General features: G+C 39.4%; 3 protein-coding genes across 3 annotated transcripts; 2 read left to right on the top strand and 1 right to left on the bottom strand.

The window, feature by feature from the left end:
- Window positions 1-91: 91 nt before the first annotated feature.
- On the bottom strand, window positions 92-961 carry LOC142983953 (protein lethal(2)essential for life-like). Its single transcript, XM_076131171.1, has one exon. It carries the CDS (start codon window positions 866-868, stop codon window positions 293-295), a length of 576 nt encoding a protein of 191 aa, XP_075987286.1. The 5' UTR covers window positions 869-961; the 3' UTR covers window positions 92-292.
- A 3,459-nt stretch (window positions 962-4,420) lies between these two features.
- On the top strand, window positions 4,421-6,864 carry Hsp83 (Heat shock protein 83). The gene has a single exon (XM_076131119.1). It carries the CDS (start codon window positions 4,584-4,586, stop codon window positions 6,720-6,722), a length of 2,139 nt encoding a protein of 712 aa, XP_075987234.1. The 5' UTR covers window positions 4,421-4,583; the 3' UTR covers window positions 6,723-6,864.
- Window positions 6,865-12,764: 5,900 nt separating this feature from the next.
- LOC142983865 (heat shock protein 68-like) lies at window positions 12,765-14,982 on the top strand. Its single transcript, XM_076131017.1, has one exon. It carries the CDS (start codon window positions 12,882-12,884, stop codon window positions 14,829-14,831), a length of 1,950 nt encoding a protein of 649 aa, XP_075987132.1. The 5' UTR covers window positions 12,765-12,881; the 3' UTR covers window positions 14,832-14,982.
- The last annotated feature ends 1,708 nt before the right edge of the window (window positions 14,983-16,690 follow it).

Genomic DNA, 16,690 nt, shown 5'->3' with positions numbered 1-16,690 from the left:
GTCAATAACATTATTAAGCATTGGTCTTGTAATCATGGGTACCTTGCCGTGTCATGTGTGTCTATGTAAGTCAATGAATAAAAAAACAACATAGTTTCAAATTACATTTATTAAATAAAAATCAGTCTTAGTATGGAAATCTAACAAATAAATCAGTCATACAGTTTCAAAGATTGTTTCAAACAATCGACAATCATGCAAAATAACCAAAGTAATAATTCTTCTCAAATACTGTCTAAAAAGGTATTATGCATTAATCAGACAATCAATAAAGTTCAAATCTGTGATGCTTTCATTTCCTTCGTTTTTTCTCTGGAGGTTTCTCCTCATGCTGTTGGTCACCATTGAGCTGGTCTGGTTGTTCATCGCAGGGCTTCCTACGGATAGGGCCTGTGTGTGTGATGGGCACAGCTCTCTCGTCACTTTGTTTCGAAGCCATAGGCGCGGTGACAGTCAGCACTCCGTCGGAAGATAGCCTGGACTCCACAGATTCAGGGTTACAGCCTTCAGGCAGTGCATAGCGTCGTTTAAAATGCCTCATCACGTATCCATGCTCGTCCTTCTTCTCCTCATGTTGGCCTTCGACCACGACGTACCCGTCTGCTGTCTTCACAGAGATCTCTTCAGGCTCAAAGTGCTGAACGTCCAGGTTCACTTGGAACTTGTCTTTATCGCATTTGATGGTGGAGCCCACGTCCCTCGCAACTGCAGCTAGGTTGCGCCACGGACGCAAATAACGCGCCGATACCCTCGGACGTTCAATTATTTCAGACAATAACATGTCTTCTGGCGATAAAGACAGCCCAAACAGCTGGTTTTGAAGACGTCGGGGACGAAACTCGTCAAACAAGTATGGAATCAACGCCATTGTTCAATATTTTACTCAATTTCTTAAAAAGATCCGCTCGGAATTCTCTTAGTTGAATTCTCACTTGCTGCGCTTTCGTATAGTTCAATACTGCCGCCAGCAGGCGCGCGCATCGCTTTTATATATCCAGCTACAAATTCCAGCAACGGAGAGAATGTTATAGAACAGTCGAGGAGTTTCAGAGAAGCAAGTGACATCTAGTACTGAGTAGACTACACTGATGTAGGCAGTAGTTCATACTATCGACACGCGATGTCGCTACTGAAAAAGGCTTGATTTTTCATTAAAATATGGAGGTAATACTGTCTTCTAACATCTGAAATGAAGTCGTACCAGTACAAATTGATACTGAACCTCTTTTAGTAATAATATTTAATCTTTAAATATGTTGAAACTAGAGATAATATCCATGAAGAACTCGTGCCGCTATTCTGTTTCTTCCACTCGCCAATAGATGGCAGCTTAATAAATAACGTACGCTTCATTGTACTTGCAAGATAAACGGGAGCACAATATTTAATTTCATGGAACCCCATGGAATGTTTCTATCGTTTGTCGAATGTTAAGTAATAATAACTGCGAACACAAAGCACAGGAAAGCCGGAGCACACACACCCCTCGTCCTATTACATTTTGCAAGATGAGATTACTTAGTACGCTTTATGTTAACGTTAAATTAATAAATGGCAGCACTAGCACAGATATTTTAGTACAGCGAAAATGCATTGTCATGTTTTCTTTAAGACATGATGGAACAAAGGGTTAACAAACTAATAATATTGTAGTGGTTGTAGAACAGAATACAAATCATTCATTGAAAAATTATTTAATCAATAAAATTACAAACGTAGTTTCAGAAAGAGTCATGTCATTGACCTTTATCACGCACAGCCGCAAGTCTTGTCAGTTATCTCTTTATCACATCGGAGACATTTACGCGCGAAAATTACATCAGACTTGGCTGAAGTGCATGCTAAATCACTTTTTTACAATATTAACCTTACATGAGGTCGCAGGCATGGCGTATTTAATTTTTATTTAGAATTTGCCGCATTTAAGTAGGTATTTTATATCATTCTATGAATAATATAACCTAAAAATTATCAACACGTGTGAGTGCGGATTGCGGTATTCGTCATCGTGTGGTATGACTAGACTTGTGGAACACAATCGAATTTTTTATGATTTTTCTAGATCCTTGCAATACTAGATGATGAAATTAAACTACTGATTAGATAATGGAATAAACTGAGCTAAATATTAATATTAGACTGCAAAGTTTAGTCATAAAATAAATGAAAATAGGTTGGTAACGAAAACGAAAGTACTGAGGACTGAGGCACGAGTGATCATGTAAAAAGCGTAATTATATCCTGCCTTAGTCATTGTATTTTTTATGAAAGCTAAATTAGGTAGGTATGTTTGTAAAAATTAAGTGCTAATAAGGTTGATTTGCTAGAATTTAATAGCCTAGTTTAATACTGGCTAGTTCTATAAAATTCATTGCAACAAAAATGTGTCTATAATTAGGTTCACATAAAATTTTAATAAACTTCCTTTGTCTTTCCTATGAATTAGTACTTCAGACGTACTTATAGGATATCTACTATATCTAGTATGCCTCTATGGGTACACATTTACTCTAAAAACAGAAAATAATACTTAATGAGAATAGCTTTCGTGTTCGATTACGCCCTGAAGTTTCTAGAACGGAATAGGTACCTACCTACCTCTCTAAGTAGATTAAGTTTTTATTAAATGCTAGATATTGATGTACCTACCTATATGCTATTAGAAAGTACAGAACCTACTTAAATGCTGTGAAATTGTAATAGAACATTAAAAAAATAGTCCACCCCTAACAAAGTAATTTTGTTTTACATAAATGACAACGCTGTAACTAGGTAGATTGTGACAAAGAATATTTAAATAAATCTTTTATTTTATTTTGGGGGTCGTTATTTCATCATTATTTTCATTACAATTATAATTTCTGTAGAATAAACATGATTTCCGGTGCGGTAAAGAATTACCGGTAATCCGATGTTACCAGAGAATATTGCCTCGTATTTGAACAATTACACTTGCAATATAGGTACTCATATCCATTACTTGCATTCTGCAGCTATTTAAAGCTCAAATGTTATTAAAGGGCAAACATATTAATAGGGTCTTCGAAATAAATAATCAATACGAAAGTTAGTACTAATGTTACCAGCCCACACGTGTAGAACGGTTGATTAAAGAAAATCATTATCGATGCTCTTCCTACCAAAATTATACCTAGTCATATGATAATTACCTCAGAAAATAGGATGATAATATTATTAGTAGTCAATATACATTCATATTACTGTTTTCAAGTGTTTCCCATAAGATTGTTATTATTTTATTACTCGATTATTATGAAAAATGTTCCATGAACACTTTATTGGACGCGCCTAGAGTACAATTCTTCATAACACTATACAAAATATGTTTAAAAATTCATAATTGCATTGGTTACTTATCGTAACAAATTCGTTTTCTACAATAAAACTCATTTGAAATAAAAAAGGCCGATTGGTATATTTTTTATAATCTGGTATCCCTAAGTACCCTATTGAACTTGACATGTATGTAAGTCCGGACACAGCTAGCGCCACAACCGGCGAGAAGCCAAACTACATACCGGATATGGTTCGAACATTCTAGTCGAAATATTATTCGTAGTAAAATGTGTATTTTAACAAGCTGCAGCTAAATATTTCCTATATAAATGGCCTAAACATAAATAGTAATCTCGATTTCAGCACAGTTGTATGGGTAGATTCATTCATAATGTTAAAGTTTTTCATACTTTTGTAGAACGTTCCGGAACATTCTAGAATGTTCGACGAAAAATCATTAAAACAGCGCTAGCGTCGCACTGCGTCGAGTAGCTAAACTACCAAATAGGGGCGCCGGTCGTCAACCTTTTTTTATGGGGTAAATATGAAGTTACTTTACTATTCAGATATTTGACATATTTGTCGTCTGAAGTCGACAAATTCCACAATATTTGACTTAAACTGAATTTAATTTTAGTTTTAATATTTAGCTACTTAGTATTGTGTAAGGTATGTTTGTTATGTGCAAGTAAGAAACTTGGAAGTGAAATAAATGGAGTTTCAAATATTTTATGAGAAAATCGCTATTAGCACAGATTCACTGACTAATGATAATATCAATTTGGTTTAATTTTTATTTATCTGTTTATTGTACATGCTGGCGTACTGTGGCCAATAAAACCATCTTTTTAGTTCGGGTAAATAATCATTTCAGAATTAGGGAAAAGGAAAACATCATAGTTTAATTTCAGATATCTTTACTTGAGAGTCAAAAATACAGAAATACTCTAATCTTCAGAAATTATGTTCTTATTATTTCCAGAATTGAAATAGTGCTTCCCAAAATCAAAATAATATTCACCGACGGTGTAGAATCTCTGCTGAGTAGCGCGCCAAATCTAGAAATTTCTACTTGCTCACAGATGTCGCCCGCTTGCCGGCACTATATAAACGATCTGACGTTTCGCCCGGCGTCATTTTCAAGATAAGCCAAGTGAGAGATACACTGCGTTTCCACGCGATTTTAAAACACGTGTGTTCTGATCCGCGCTAGTCATAAAAGTATTCTGTGAATCGAACATTCGTCGGTAAATTCAGATCTATAATTTAAGTGTAATTAAGTCAAAATGCCCGAAGAAATGCAGACCGACACAGCGGAGGTGGAGACCTTCGCCTTCCAGGCGGAGATCGCCCAGCTCATGTCCCTGATCATCAACACATTCTACTCCAACAAAGAGATCTTCCTTCGTGAGTTGATCTCCAACTCATCGGACGCCCTAGACAAGATCCGGTATGAGTCACTCACAGACCCATCGAAGCTCGACAGCGGCAAGGAGCTGTACATCAAGATCATTCCCAACAAGAGCGAAGGTACCTTGACCATCATTGATACCGGTGTCGGCATGACCAAGGCCGACTTGGTGAACAACCTCGGAACCATCGCGAAGTCCGGCACAAAGGCGTTCATGGAGGCGCTGCAGGCTGGCGCTGACATCAGCATGATCGGTCAGTTCGGTGTAGGTTTCTACTCTTGCTACCTCGTGGCGGACCGCGTGACCGTCACCTCTAAGCACAATGACGACGAGCAGTACATGTGGGAGTCGTCGGCGGGAGGCTCGTTCACCGTGCGCCCCGACCACGGGGAGCCCCTCGGCCGCGGTACCAAGATCGTGCTCCACATCAAAGAGGACTTGACCGAGTACCTGGAGGACCACAAGATCAAGGAGATCGTTAAGAAGCACTCTCAGTTCATCGGCTACCCGATCAAACTGGTCGTCGAGAAGGAACGCGAGAAGGAGCTCTCCGACGACGAGGCTGAGGAGGAGAAGGAGGACGAGAAGCTGATCGAGGATGTGGGCGAGGACCTCGAGGAGGACAAGAAAGAGGGCGGCAAGAAGAAGAAGACCATCAAGGAGAAGTACACTGAGGACGAAGAGTTGAACAAGACCAAGCCCATCTGGACCCGCAACGCTGACGACATCACTCAGGAGGAGTACGGTGACTTCTACAAATCACTCACCAACGACTGGGAAGACCACCTCGCTGTTAAGCACTTCTCTGTGGAGGGTCAGCTTGAGTTCAGAGCTCTCCTGTTCGTGCCCCGCCGCGCGCCCTTCGACCTGTTCGAGAACAAGAAGCGCAAGAACAACATCAAACTGTACGTGCGCAGGGTGTTCATCATGGACAACTGCGAAGACCTCATTCCTGAGTACCTGAACTTCATCAAGGGTGTGGTCGACAGCGAGGATCTGCCCCTCAACATCTCTCGTGAGATGCTCCAGCAAAACAAGATCCTTAAGGTCATTAGGAAGAACTTGGTTAAGAAGTGCTTGGAACTCTTCGAAGAGTTGGCCGAGGACAAAGAAAACTACAAGAAGTATTATGAACAGTTCAGCAAGAATCTGAAACTGGGTATCCACGAGGACTCGCAGAACAGAACCAAGCTGGCTGACTTGCTCCGCTACCACACATCTGCCTCTGGTGATGAAGCATGCTCCCTCAAGGAGTATGTTTCCCGCATGAAGGAGAACCAGAAACACATCTACTACATCACTGGTGAAAACCGTGACCAGGTAGCCAACTCCTCATTCGTAGAGCGTGTCAAGAAACGTGGCTATGAAGTAGTATACATGACTGAGCCGATTGATGAGTACGTAGTACAGCAAATGAGGGAGTATGATGGCAAGACCTTGGTGTCCGTCACCAAGGAGGGCCTGGAGCTCCCTGAGGATGAGGAGGAAATGAAGAAGCGTGAGGAAGACAAGGTTAAGTTCGAGGGTCTCTGCAAGGTCATGAAGAACATCCTTGACAACAAAGTTGAGAAGGTTGTAGTATCCAACCGTCTCGTAGAGTCTCCATGCTGTATCGTCACTGCCCAATATGGTTGGTCCGCCAACATGGAGCGTATCATGAAGGCCCAGGCTCTGCGTGACACCTCCACCATGGGCTACATGGCTGCCAAGAAGCACCTCGAGATCAACCCTGACCATTCCATTGTTGAGACTCTGCGCCAGAAGGCCGAGGCTGACAAGAACGACAAGGCTGTTAAGGACCTTGTGATCCTGTTGTACGAGACTGCTCTGCTCTCATCTGGTTTCACCCTGGACGAGCCTCAGGTGCACGCGTCTCGCATCTACCGCATGATCAAGCTGGGCTTGGGCATCGACGAGGATGAGCCCATCCAGGTCGAGGAGGCGAGCGCCGGAGACGTGCCGCCGCTAGAGGGCGACGCCGACGAGGCTTCGCGCATGGAGGAAGTAGATTAAATCTCAGACCGCCTATTAGCCATGTTGTAATGGTGTAAGAATGTGATTGTATGGCAGAATTGTTTTGTGCACTGGTGTACAGCCAAAGACTGATTTAGTTCAAATTCCATTATTCAAAATAAATGGTATCCTTAACAAATTATTTCTGTTGTTTGAATTTTCCTTTCCTTGGTAGGGCATACATAACAAGTATCTTTACACTACTATTCTTAAAACAATACACACCTACATTTCATTACAAACCTACATCACACTATTCAAGTAAGTACTTATTATGCAAGACTATTTACACCTCAATTATTTTGAAGAAATCTTGTAAGCTCAATGTGGGTAACTGAATCATTTGGGTAACATTGACAGTGGGAATATGAACTAGTTTCGATTATTTTTTATATGAAACTAACACAATTGATAAAAGTTAGCCAAACTTGTATTAATTGATTTTATTTTCCTACTGTCAATATTACCCAAATGATTCAAAGCTACACAGATTGACTGTATACTTATAAATTTAACAGTACAACAAGTCAGTATCATATACTACACACTAGATAGAGAGTAGATAATCTAGAACTGTCTACATAGATGAACAGAGTTACACTTTCAGGCTGTGCTGTGTAGGGACTAGCACATACCACACAAATCAATAATTGCAATAATAATGGGTGGTAGCCTGGTGGGCTGTTATATAGGTTAGCTATGTTACATACCATGCGATATTAGGTTATCCAACTAGGTAAAGTAGACACTTAATCACAAAGAACGAATTCCATGACGACATGTTCAATCTAACATAAAGAAAATGCACAGAAGTTTGCATTTGAGTCATCATTAAAATTTATGCATCATAACATGCTGCTGAGTTTAGTGCTGTGAGTAATTCACTGAAACTTAAGTTAAAGTAGCAGATAAAACTGATCATAGTAATTTGTAGGCCAAGCAGTAGTAGGTGTTTTATTTTTAATATACAATTTGACCTAGTTCCATTTATGTCAGTCAACATAGGTTCATTGTGCTTCAAATTACTCCAAATTTTATGGTTAGAAATTCTAACGCCTAAAAGTTGAAACAAAGCACACCTGTTTCTGCGTTTTGATATTAATTTTTAATAGGTTCTTTCATGTATAAATATTGTAAGAGGCAGGTTCATTAATAAAAGGCAGATAGTATTTAACAATTTATTTTTTCCATACATCTGAAAGACTGTTAAAATGTGAAAAAAATTATAAGTATTACACATTTTTTTAAGTTTACATTAGTGGAGAAACTAGCTATACCTACATTTGCAAGGTTGTAGCATTTTTTGTAGTTTATTCCCACTTATACCTACAATTAGTTTGAAACTGTAACTTGAAAATAAAGAACTCATACATAACTTTTATCTTTCAAGTAGGTACCTATTAATAAGTAATGCTTCGTATAGATATTGTATGAGTATGTAGATATGGTATTTTAATGTTTCGGGGAATACCCTGCAAATAAAATTTTAGTACCGTTACATACCTACAAATATAAAACTATAGGCTAGGCTATAGTCGATTGGTTAAATTTATTTGAAAATGGATAGCATTTAGAACAGATGTAAAAAAATATGCCTACCTACCTAAAATATTTTACACCCTATAAAAAGCTACATACATGGCAGCTATAGAGTTTATTAATATACAAACTACATTACATTTTATGATGTATAGGTTTAATGTATCTAAATGTAAATCATGTAACACGTAATGTAATGTTAATTCAATCACTTGTTATTCGTCCGGTCCGATACACTTTTTAGCTGCTAAGATGAATTGGAATGTACATTTTATGTATCGAAAGATACGAAGATTTAAGAAAATAAATGATAGCTGTCGTGTGTAGTTTGATGGAATGCTATGTTATATCATGATATAACATAATTAAGTACACCTTTACATTATAGGTACCTACATTAATAAGTAGGGGCTATAAAACTACAGTAGGTATGTATTTTCGGAATTTATTTTTATCGGAAATCGCTCGTTGTTCTATTTCGCAGAGAGGTACCTGAAATATACATTTTTAAAGCTTTCTTTGTATGTAGCCGTGGTTGTTACTAATAATCCAAGCTAAGCAAAAACTTAAATGAGATGACACAGCCATTTTGATTGGTTCCATTGTATAAATACAGCGCCATCTATTGTCGAATAGTAAGAACACAGTTTGTTAAAACTTATTTAAGTTTTCTAGATGCATCTTGAGTACGTTATATCGTTATAATAAAATCGAGTAAATATGGATGAATTATTCAAATAATGCTACCAAAATATCATTCTAAATATAATCACACATAGAAGTCTTCCCAAAGTCGTAATGGCGCGAAGCTTTCTGACGTCAATGTAGAAAAGTCTAGAACTGTTGCTATGTTATCTATGGTGTGTATGTGTTGCATCTGTAATGATGCGATCGATGCAACACTGCACATGCGCCTTGTAACATCCCCTCACGAGACCACTACAAGATTCTAGAAATAATATCATTCTTTGTTCGAGATAAAACGATCTCCATACTTATGTTAAGTTATTTGATTGATTTTATCAATTTTATTGATAAGATACAAGTACTCATAATACATGCAAGAAGGTTCTAATAATTAATTGAGTGTAAAAAATAGTTTAATTATTCATTGTTCTTTTTTTTTAGCTTCAAGACACCTTTTGCAATTTATTATTTATAAAACACTGTCTTAGGTATGATTGCTATTTAATTTTTGCAGGCGTTTAATTAACAATTTCGACTGTTACTAATCATAATATTTTATGTAGATATAAAGGCTGTTCTGGCTTTAAAGGTTTTATAAAATAAAGTTTTAGTAATGTGTTTCGCAAAATATCTACACTTGTTTTGTAAAAACTTGTTTAAGGCTTTTTTTATTTATTGACTCCAATTGTATTTACCGAAGCGTGAAGTCTAGTATGTGTCTGTAGTTAGGTAGAAAATAATAATAATATATTCTTACACAAAAATATCAAACATATTGTTTTCTAATCTTAGTCTTCTTGTAGTTAAAATTGGTTATTTTTCTATTAAACTGTTGCTAAAAATAAAATTATTTGTAATGCAGCTTGTGTTTTCAATTCTTTCCCTCTAAAACCTTTCTATCTACCTACCTAATCTACCTATGCATTTATATACATAGGTACATAAATATATATATCAGAATCCAGTATATTTAAGAATTTGCCATATTAAACAACAACGGATAACGAAATAGGAAGGAATCAGTCTCAAATTTTAATTTAAATATTTTTTAATAATATCGCCGGTGTATATCGCAAAATTACGGTTAGGGTCATCGTTTACTGCAATGCTGTGGGGTTCAAAGCGTTCGGAACTGTCGAACTGTTCTCGAACTCTCGCTTCTATACGTTCCTGCCAACCCACATTTGGCAGACGAGGTTTGCATTTGGCCTTACATTATTTATATTAGACACTAAATTCCGTGTCTATGAGAAGGACTTATTATAAATAACTGAAAAGTTATAAATATTTTACGATGTTATTTACTAGTTTACTAGTTATTATTGGGATTGGAATAAACAGATTTATGAAACTATACCAATTTCAAAAACTTTTTTAAATTATTTATGTATGAATATGAATGCTTAGATTGTTTTTTTTTATATCCGTGATGTTGTAATATACCTAGCATAAAGTTAGGTACCTAGCATATACCTAGGTACCTAACTTTTCAATGCCTTATTTCACTTGAGTATCGATCGTGTATAAATGATGCAACTCATACACTTTATAAACACAATCATGCCACACTGTATATCTTTCTGGATTCTGGACCGTTCTGTTATAAACCCTATCCTAAACATGAGAACACTTGTCTTGCTAAGGAGAATCAAACCCAAATCACTCATACAAAAGTAATTATGAACATGTTTATTATTGGGACACGTTACTTTAATCAAAATGTTATTTTATATAATTTATTTCTTCAAATATCGTAGCAAGTAGCGTTTTGTCGTCTCTACCTATCCTCCTTTATAAAAACATGTTTAATATTTGTATGTATGGCGAAAGCTAAATATGAATCATCATAGATTTTATTAAGATTATAGATTGTTTACAGTTTGGCGTCTGAGCTTGTTGACTCATAGAGAATCACCTTCGATTGTGGAAAGTTCGCGGCGCGAGCCGAGTGCAAACTGTTTGTAGAAGGTTCTCTCTCCATAAGACAATAATGACAACCATTTATGATTATGGAAGCTGTTCTGCTTTTTTGCTTAAAGTGTCTGAAGTAAGCAACAATTTTAGTAATGTTTAGTATAATCATAATGTTAAATGTTATCATAATATTTATATGTTTTTCTATGTGTTTTTCATAAATAAATAAATATTCACCATTGAATGATTATTTATTGGTAAACCCTTATTATTTTGTGTTTACCAGAACACAAATTGACTAATGACAGAAGAAATACTAAAGAAAGTAATAATACTCATTTGTTATTATCTTTCGTAAAGAAACTTAACTTAGAATACTTAGTTAATTAAATTTGCCTGACTTGACTAAATGTCAAAATATCTGGAATTTTGACAACGGTAAAACACTAATTTGTTTATATCTATCATGGTAATTAAAATTTACATAATTATCAACATAACTGTCTCTACTCACTAATAATAAGAAATGCCTGCTTGAAAACATTTAGAAAGATGAAGTTTATGATGTAGCAGTAGGTTCGATTCCTAAGAATATTTTTTTTTTCTACATAGAAATAATTAAAATTAATTTGTAAGATCTACAGATTATTTCAGGACTTGCAACATTTGGTATTAGTACCTATGCCTAATTTAATCGCGATTCTTTGAAATTCTTATAAAATTTACTTTGCATTTAGCATACCGACATAGGTACTTAACACAGGCACAATATAAAAGTACTAACAAACAGCACAAAAAGAATATTCCAGCTACTCCAGCTAGTTTTACAACAAAGGTACAATATTTCATCTCTCGTTAGGGGTAGAAATATCTAGAGCGGGACTCCATTCTCAAACCGAACCCGTCCTACATACACACAAACACAGACAGACACACACACACACACACAAACTCACCAGCTGTGTGTTGTAAACAATACGGAATATCTTCCGTCCCTCTCTCGCACCCTAGTATGACGCGAGCGAAGAGAGTTTCGTGCGTGTTCTGGAACGTTCTTCAATGATACCAGCTGCGATTCAATTTCCCATGATTTTAGAATGTTGTATTTTTACCCACAGAAAATGTGTGTTGTTATTTCGTATGTTGATGTGAATATTAAGCTTTGCATTACCGGGTTATTCTTTCTTAAATTTATTGTTATGAATTTTTGAAGACTTTATGGTTTTTTAAAACAGTCTCAATACAGTTTATTACAATACATAAGTCCAGGTTTTAAATATTTTTTGTTTATTTTCAGTATGTTTTAGTCATAAGAACAATTTACCATTTACAATTGCTAAGAGTAGAACATAACTTCGGTAAATAAAATTATTAATACCTAAAATATTCACTAAAATAATTTTACTATAGTGTGATAGGTAATGAAAACGTACATATGTCTACTAAGTAAATTGCCTACACACATATCGGAGATGCAATACGTTTTTCGCTACGTTAAGTAAATTTTCATTAAATTGTTTGTAATCTTTGAATTAAAATAACAACAATAAAAAAGAAAACATAAATTTTTCCTTCAGATCATTATATAATTTAAATAAGGTGAGTATTGTTTAAAACCAAGTACATGTTACAATGATATCCACTTTTTTATCTTCACTTTGTTATTCACAACTCCCTAAAATCGGGGAAAAATTCTGCAGTGGCCACCCTATTGCTCTACCTACGTAATAAAATAGTACTGTCTCTTTCATTGAATGCCGCGCTGCTATTGGTTGACACGTACTGACCTTCCAGAATGTTCGGCCGGTTCTTAACGTCGATTGGCTGGTTCGAACGTTCGGTAGAATCTTCTCGAAGCCCATTCGTTGAGTATAAAAGCGGCGCGAGCCGAGCGGGAAATCAGAATTATTTGAAACGCAAAGCAAAGCAGACGAAGTAGTTCGGTGAGAACCGAGGAGTTTACTCAAAGTTGACTCAAGCATTACTAGTGCACACAGCGGAAAAAAAGAAGAAGTGAAAATGCCAGCTATCGGAATCGATCTTGGAACAACATACTCGTGCGTCGGAGTATGGCAGCACGGCAACGTGGAGATCATCGCCAACGACCAGGGCAACCGCACCACGCCATCCTATGTGGCCTTCACGGACACCGAGCGTCTCATCGGAGACGCCGCCAAGAACCAGGTCGCCCTCAACCCCAACAACACGGTCTTCGACGCCAAGCGACTCATCGGCAGGAAGTTCGACGACCCCAAGATCCAGGCGGACATGAAACACTGGCCCTTCAAAGTGGTCAGCGACTGCGGCAAGCCGAAGATACAGGTCGAGTTCAAGGGTGAAAGCAAACGCTTCGCACCGGAGGAGATCAGCAGCATGGTGCTGACGAAGATGAAGGAGACTGCGGAGGCGTACCTCGGCACCACAGTGCGCGACGCCGTCATCACGGTGCCCGCGTACTTCAACGACTCGCAGCGCCAGGCCACCAAGGACGCGGGCGCCATCGCCGGCCTCAACGTGCTGCGCATCATCAACGAGCCCACCGCCGCCGCGCTCGCGTACGGCCTCGACAAGAACCTGAAGGGCGAGCGCAACGTGCTCATCTTCGACCTCGGCGGCGGCACCTTCGACGTGTCCATCCTCACCATCGACGAGGGCTCGCTGTTCGAGGTGAAGGCGACGGCGGGCGACACGCACCTCGGCGGCGAGGACTTCGACAACCGCCTCGTCAACCACCTCGCGGAGGAGTTCAAGCGCAAGTACAAGAAGGACCTCCGCAGCAACGCGCGCGCCCTGCGCCGCCTGCGCACGGCCGCCGAGCGCGCCAAGCGCACGCTGTCCTCCAGCACCGAGGCCTCCATCGAGATCGACGCGCTCTACGAGGGCATCGACTACTACACGCGCGTGTCGCGCGCGCGCTTCGAGGAGCTGTGCTCGGACTTGTTCCGCGGCACGCTCGACCCCGTGGAGAAGGCGCTCAAGGACGCCAAGCTCGACAAGGGACAGATCCACGACGTCGTCCTCGTCGGCGGATCTACACGCATCCCCAAGGTACAGAACTTGCTGCAGAACTTCTTCTGTGGCAAGAAACTGAACCTGTCCATCAACCCGGACGAGGCGGTGGCGTATGGCGCGGCTGTACAAGCGGCCATCCTCAGCGGTGAGCAAGACTCTAAGATCCAGGATGTGCTGCTGGTGGACGTGGCGCCACTGTCGCTCGGCATCGAGACCGCGGGCGGCGTCATGACCAAGATCATCGAGCGCAACTGCAAGATCCCGTGCAAGCAGTCGCAGACCTTCACCACGTACTCGGACAACCAGCCGGCGGTCACCATCCAAGTGTACGAGGGCGAGCGCGCCATGACCAAAGACAACAACCTGCTCGGCACGTTCGACTTGACCGGCATCCCGCCGGCGCCGCGCGGCGTGCCCAAGATTGACGTCACATTCGATCTCGACGCCAACGGTATCCTGAACGTGTCGGCCAAGGAGAACAGCACCGGCCGCAGCAAGAACATCGTGATCAAGAACGACAAGGGTCGGCTGTCGCAGGCGGAGATCGACCGCATGCTGTCCGAGGCGGAGAAGTACAAGGAGGAGGACGAGAAGCAGCGTCAGCGCGTGGCGGCGCGCAACCAGCTGGAGTCGTACGTGTTCAGCGTGAAGCAGGCGCTGGACGAGGCGGGCGACAAGCTGAGCGAGCAGGACAAGGGCGCGGCGCGCTCGGCCTGCGACGACGCGCTGCGCTGGCTCGACAACAACACTCTGGCCGACCAGGAGGAGTACGAACACAAGCTGAAGGAGCTGCAGCGCGTGTGCTCGCCCGTCATGACCAAGATGCACGGCGGCGGCGCCGGCGGACAGCCCGGCGGCATGCCTGGCGGTATGCCTGGTGGAATGCCCGGTGGCATGCCCGGTGGCTACGGAGGATACCAGCGAAACGACGGCCCCACAGTAGAAGAAGTAGATTAAATAATAGTCCAGTATTTCATGCCATACAAACATCTTGCATCTGATTGTGATATTATTTTTTTAAGACTGATTTCATGTTAATTTAAGTTCCTTAATTTATTGTCCGCAGTACGTGATCATTTTGTTGGATCAGTTAATAAATGATTGATCATTAAAACTTTTTTGTTTCATTTAATATTAAGCAAAATATCATACCACATACAAGTTACATTATGAATCCAGTAATTGCCATAAAATTTACGTTAAAACAAGTCTATCAGACACATAATACACACTGACTCACAGAACCCTAACTATGCACAATTTTCTAGAAACGATACAGTACATACAACATGCAATACACATAGAGTAGCTAAACTACAATTTTTACTTCAGTTAGGAATAGAACCCGACATTCTAACGTCTACACAACACCATTAGTAGGACAACACCTGACTTTTACCCACCTGCGTCATTACGGGAAGAACATAAAATTAGAATGACAGAAATAACTAGTTTACTATTGCTGCCAAGTTAAAAATAGTACAAAATCTAATAATACATGACCTACGAGTATGTCTGAAATCATCATCTGAAATGCAAAACAGCAAAGGTCAGTTATAGGAAAGAGTTTGGCGATTATTATGCCAGGTTCTGTTCTATACAACACTTTAACATATACAAACGTTATTTTTTATAATACATACTTCACATAATAACAATATTCCTCTGATGTTAGTTTAATTAATTTTCAGGTGTGCTTCACATTAAAAGTTTAGTAGAGCGACATCTAGCGTCAACTAGCTGTAACCATGACAGCTTTGCCATGATAAATAGTGGGTATTTAGGTTGCTGATAACAGAGATGGCACTGCTAGTAATATTTTGTCTTCAGCAAGTACAAAACGGTTACCTAGGATTTTTACCTAAAGGCAGAAAAACGTATATTAAAACCCTAGCAAGGTGAGAAGACTTTATGACGTCTCTGATCATTCTCCGATACATAACATTTTGTTCAGATTTATGAGCGGTTAAAAGATGATTACTTACTACTACGAAAAATAGGGGAATTTTAATCTCTTACTGCTCGTAAATGCTCTTAATGACTCTTAATAAATTAAGTAACACCGTTTAAAACCGCATTTTTTTACGATAAATTGGTTTGTTTTAATTTTTTAATATGGTTATGACCTATTTTACATGGAATTCTTTAAAATGAAATCAAAACTAAAAATATTGCATGTTCCCTATTAGTGTGATCACATTACAGTAAGGTTCGCAACAGATAGATTAGATAATAATTTGCTAACTCACTTATTAGCTCGACTAGGGATGCCAGGCGTCTGGGTAGAGCCGGACATCCCGCGGTCATTCTGTGGATGGGTGATCATAATTTACATTCCCAGTTCTTCCGAGTTTTGGAAGGCAGACAAGTAAGAAGACAGTTGTATCCCGGCTGTCATTATCAAAAGATCTTTGACAGTCGTAAACAGTAGTACTTTAGTACTTATTATTCTGTGACAGTAGTCACAAGCTTGAAAGTCTAACAACCAGTCTTACCGACGGGTATCGTGTTACCAGGTAACTGTGTTGTGGAGGTCAGATAGGCAGTCGCTCCATGTAAAATACTGGTATTCAGCTGCATCCGATCAGACTGGAAGCCGACTCCAATATAGTTGGAACAAGGTTAGGCTGATTGACAGAGCCTGTTGCATGCACGGTCTAGTGAAACCACACCCGCCTCCCGGGCACGCTACTGTGCGTGACAATATAAAACATATCTTGATTGTATTACAGATAAGTAAATGACAATAAGATTATTATAATCACTTACAATACGTAGTAGATAATTCACTGGCTTCATATCTCGGTTGACAACAG

This window comes from Anticarsia gemmatalis, chromosome 25, assembly GCF_050436995.1.
Source record: "Anticarsia gemmatalis isolate Benzon Research Colony breed Stoneville strain chromosome 25, ilAntGemm2 primary, whole genome shotgun sequence".
Lineage (NCBI taxonomy): Eukaryota > Metazoa > Arthropoda > Insecta > Lepidoptera > Erebidae > Anticarsia > Anticarsia gemmatalis.
Note: the sequence above shows the minus strand (reverse complement) of the source record. Positions and strands in the feature narration are given on the sequence as shown.

What these genes read in the sequence shown, in the direction of transcription:
- Hsp83 (XM_076131119.1), top strand. Translation starts at nt 4,584, where the DNA reads ATGCCCGAAGAAATGCAGACCGACACAGCGGAGGTGGAGACCTTCGCC.
- LOC142983865 (XM_076131017.1), top strand. Translation starts at nt 12,882, where the DNA reads ATGCCAGCTATCGGAATCGATCTTGGAACAACATACTCGTGCGTCGGA.
- LOC142983953 (XM_076131171.1), bottom strand. Translation starts at nt 868, where the DNA reads ATGGCGTTGATTCCATACTTGTTTGACGAGTTTCGTCCCCGACGTCTT.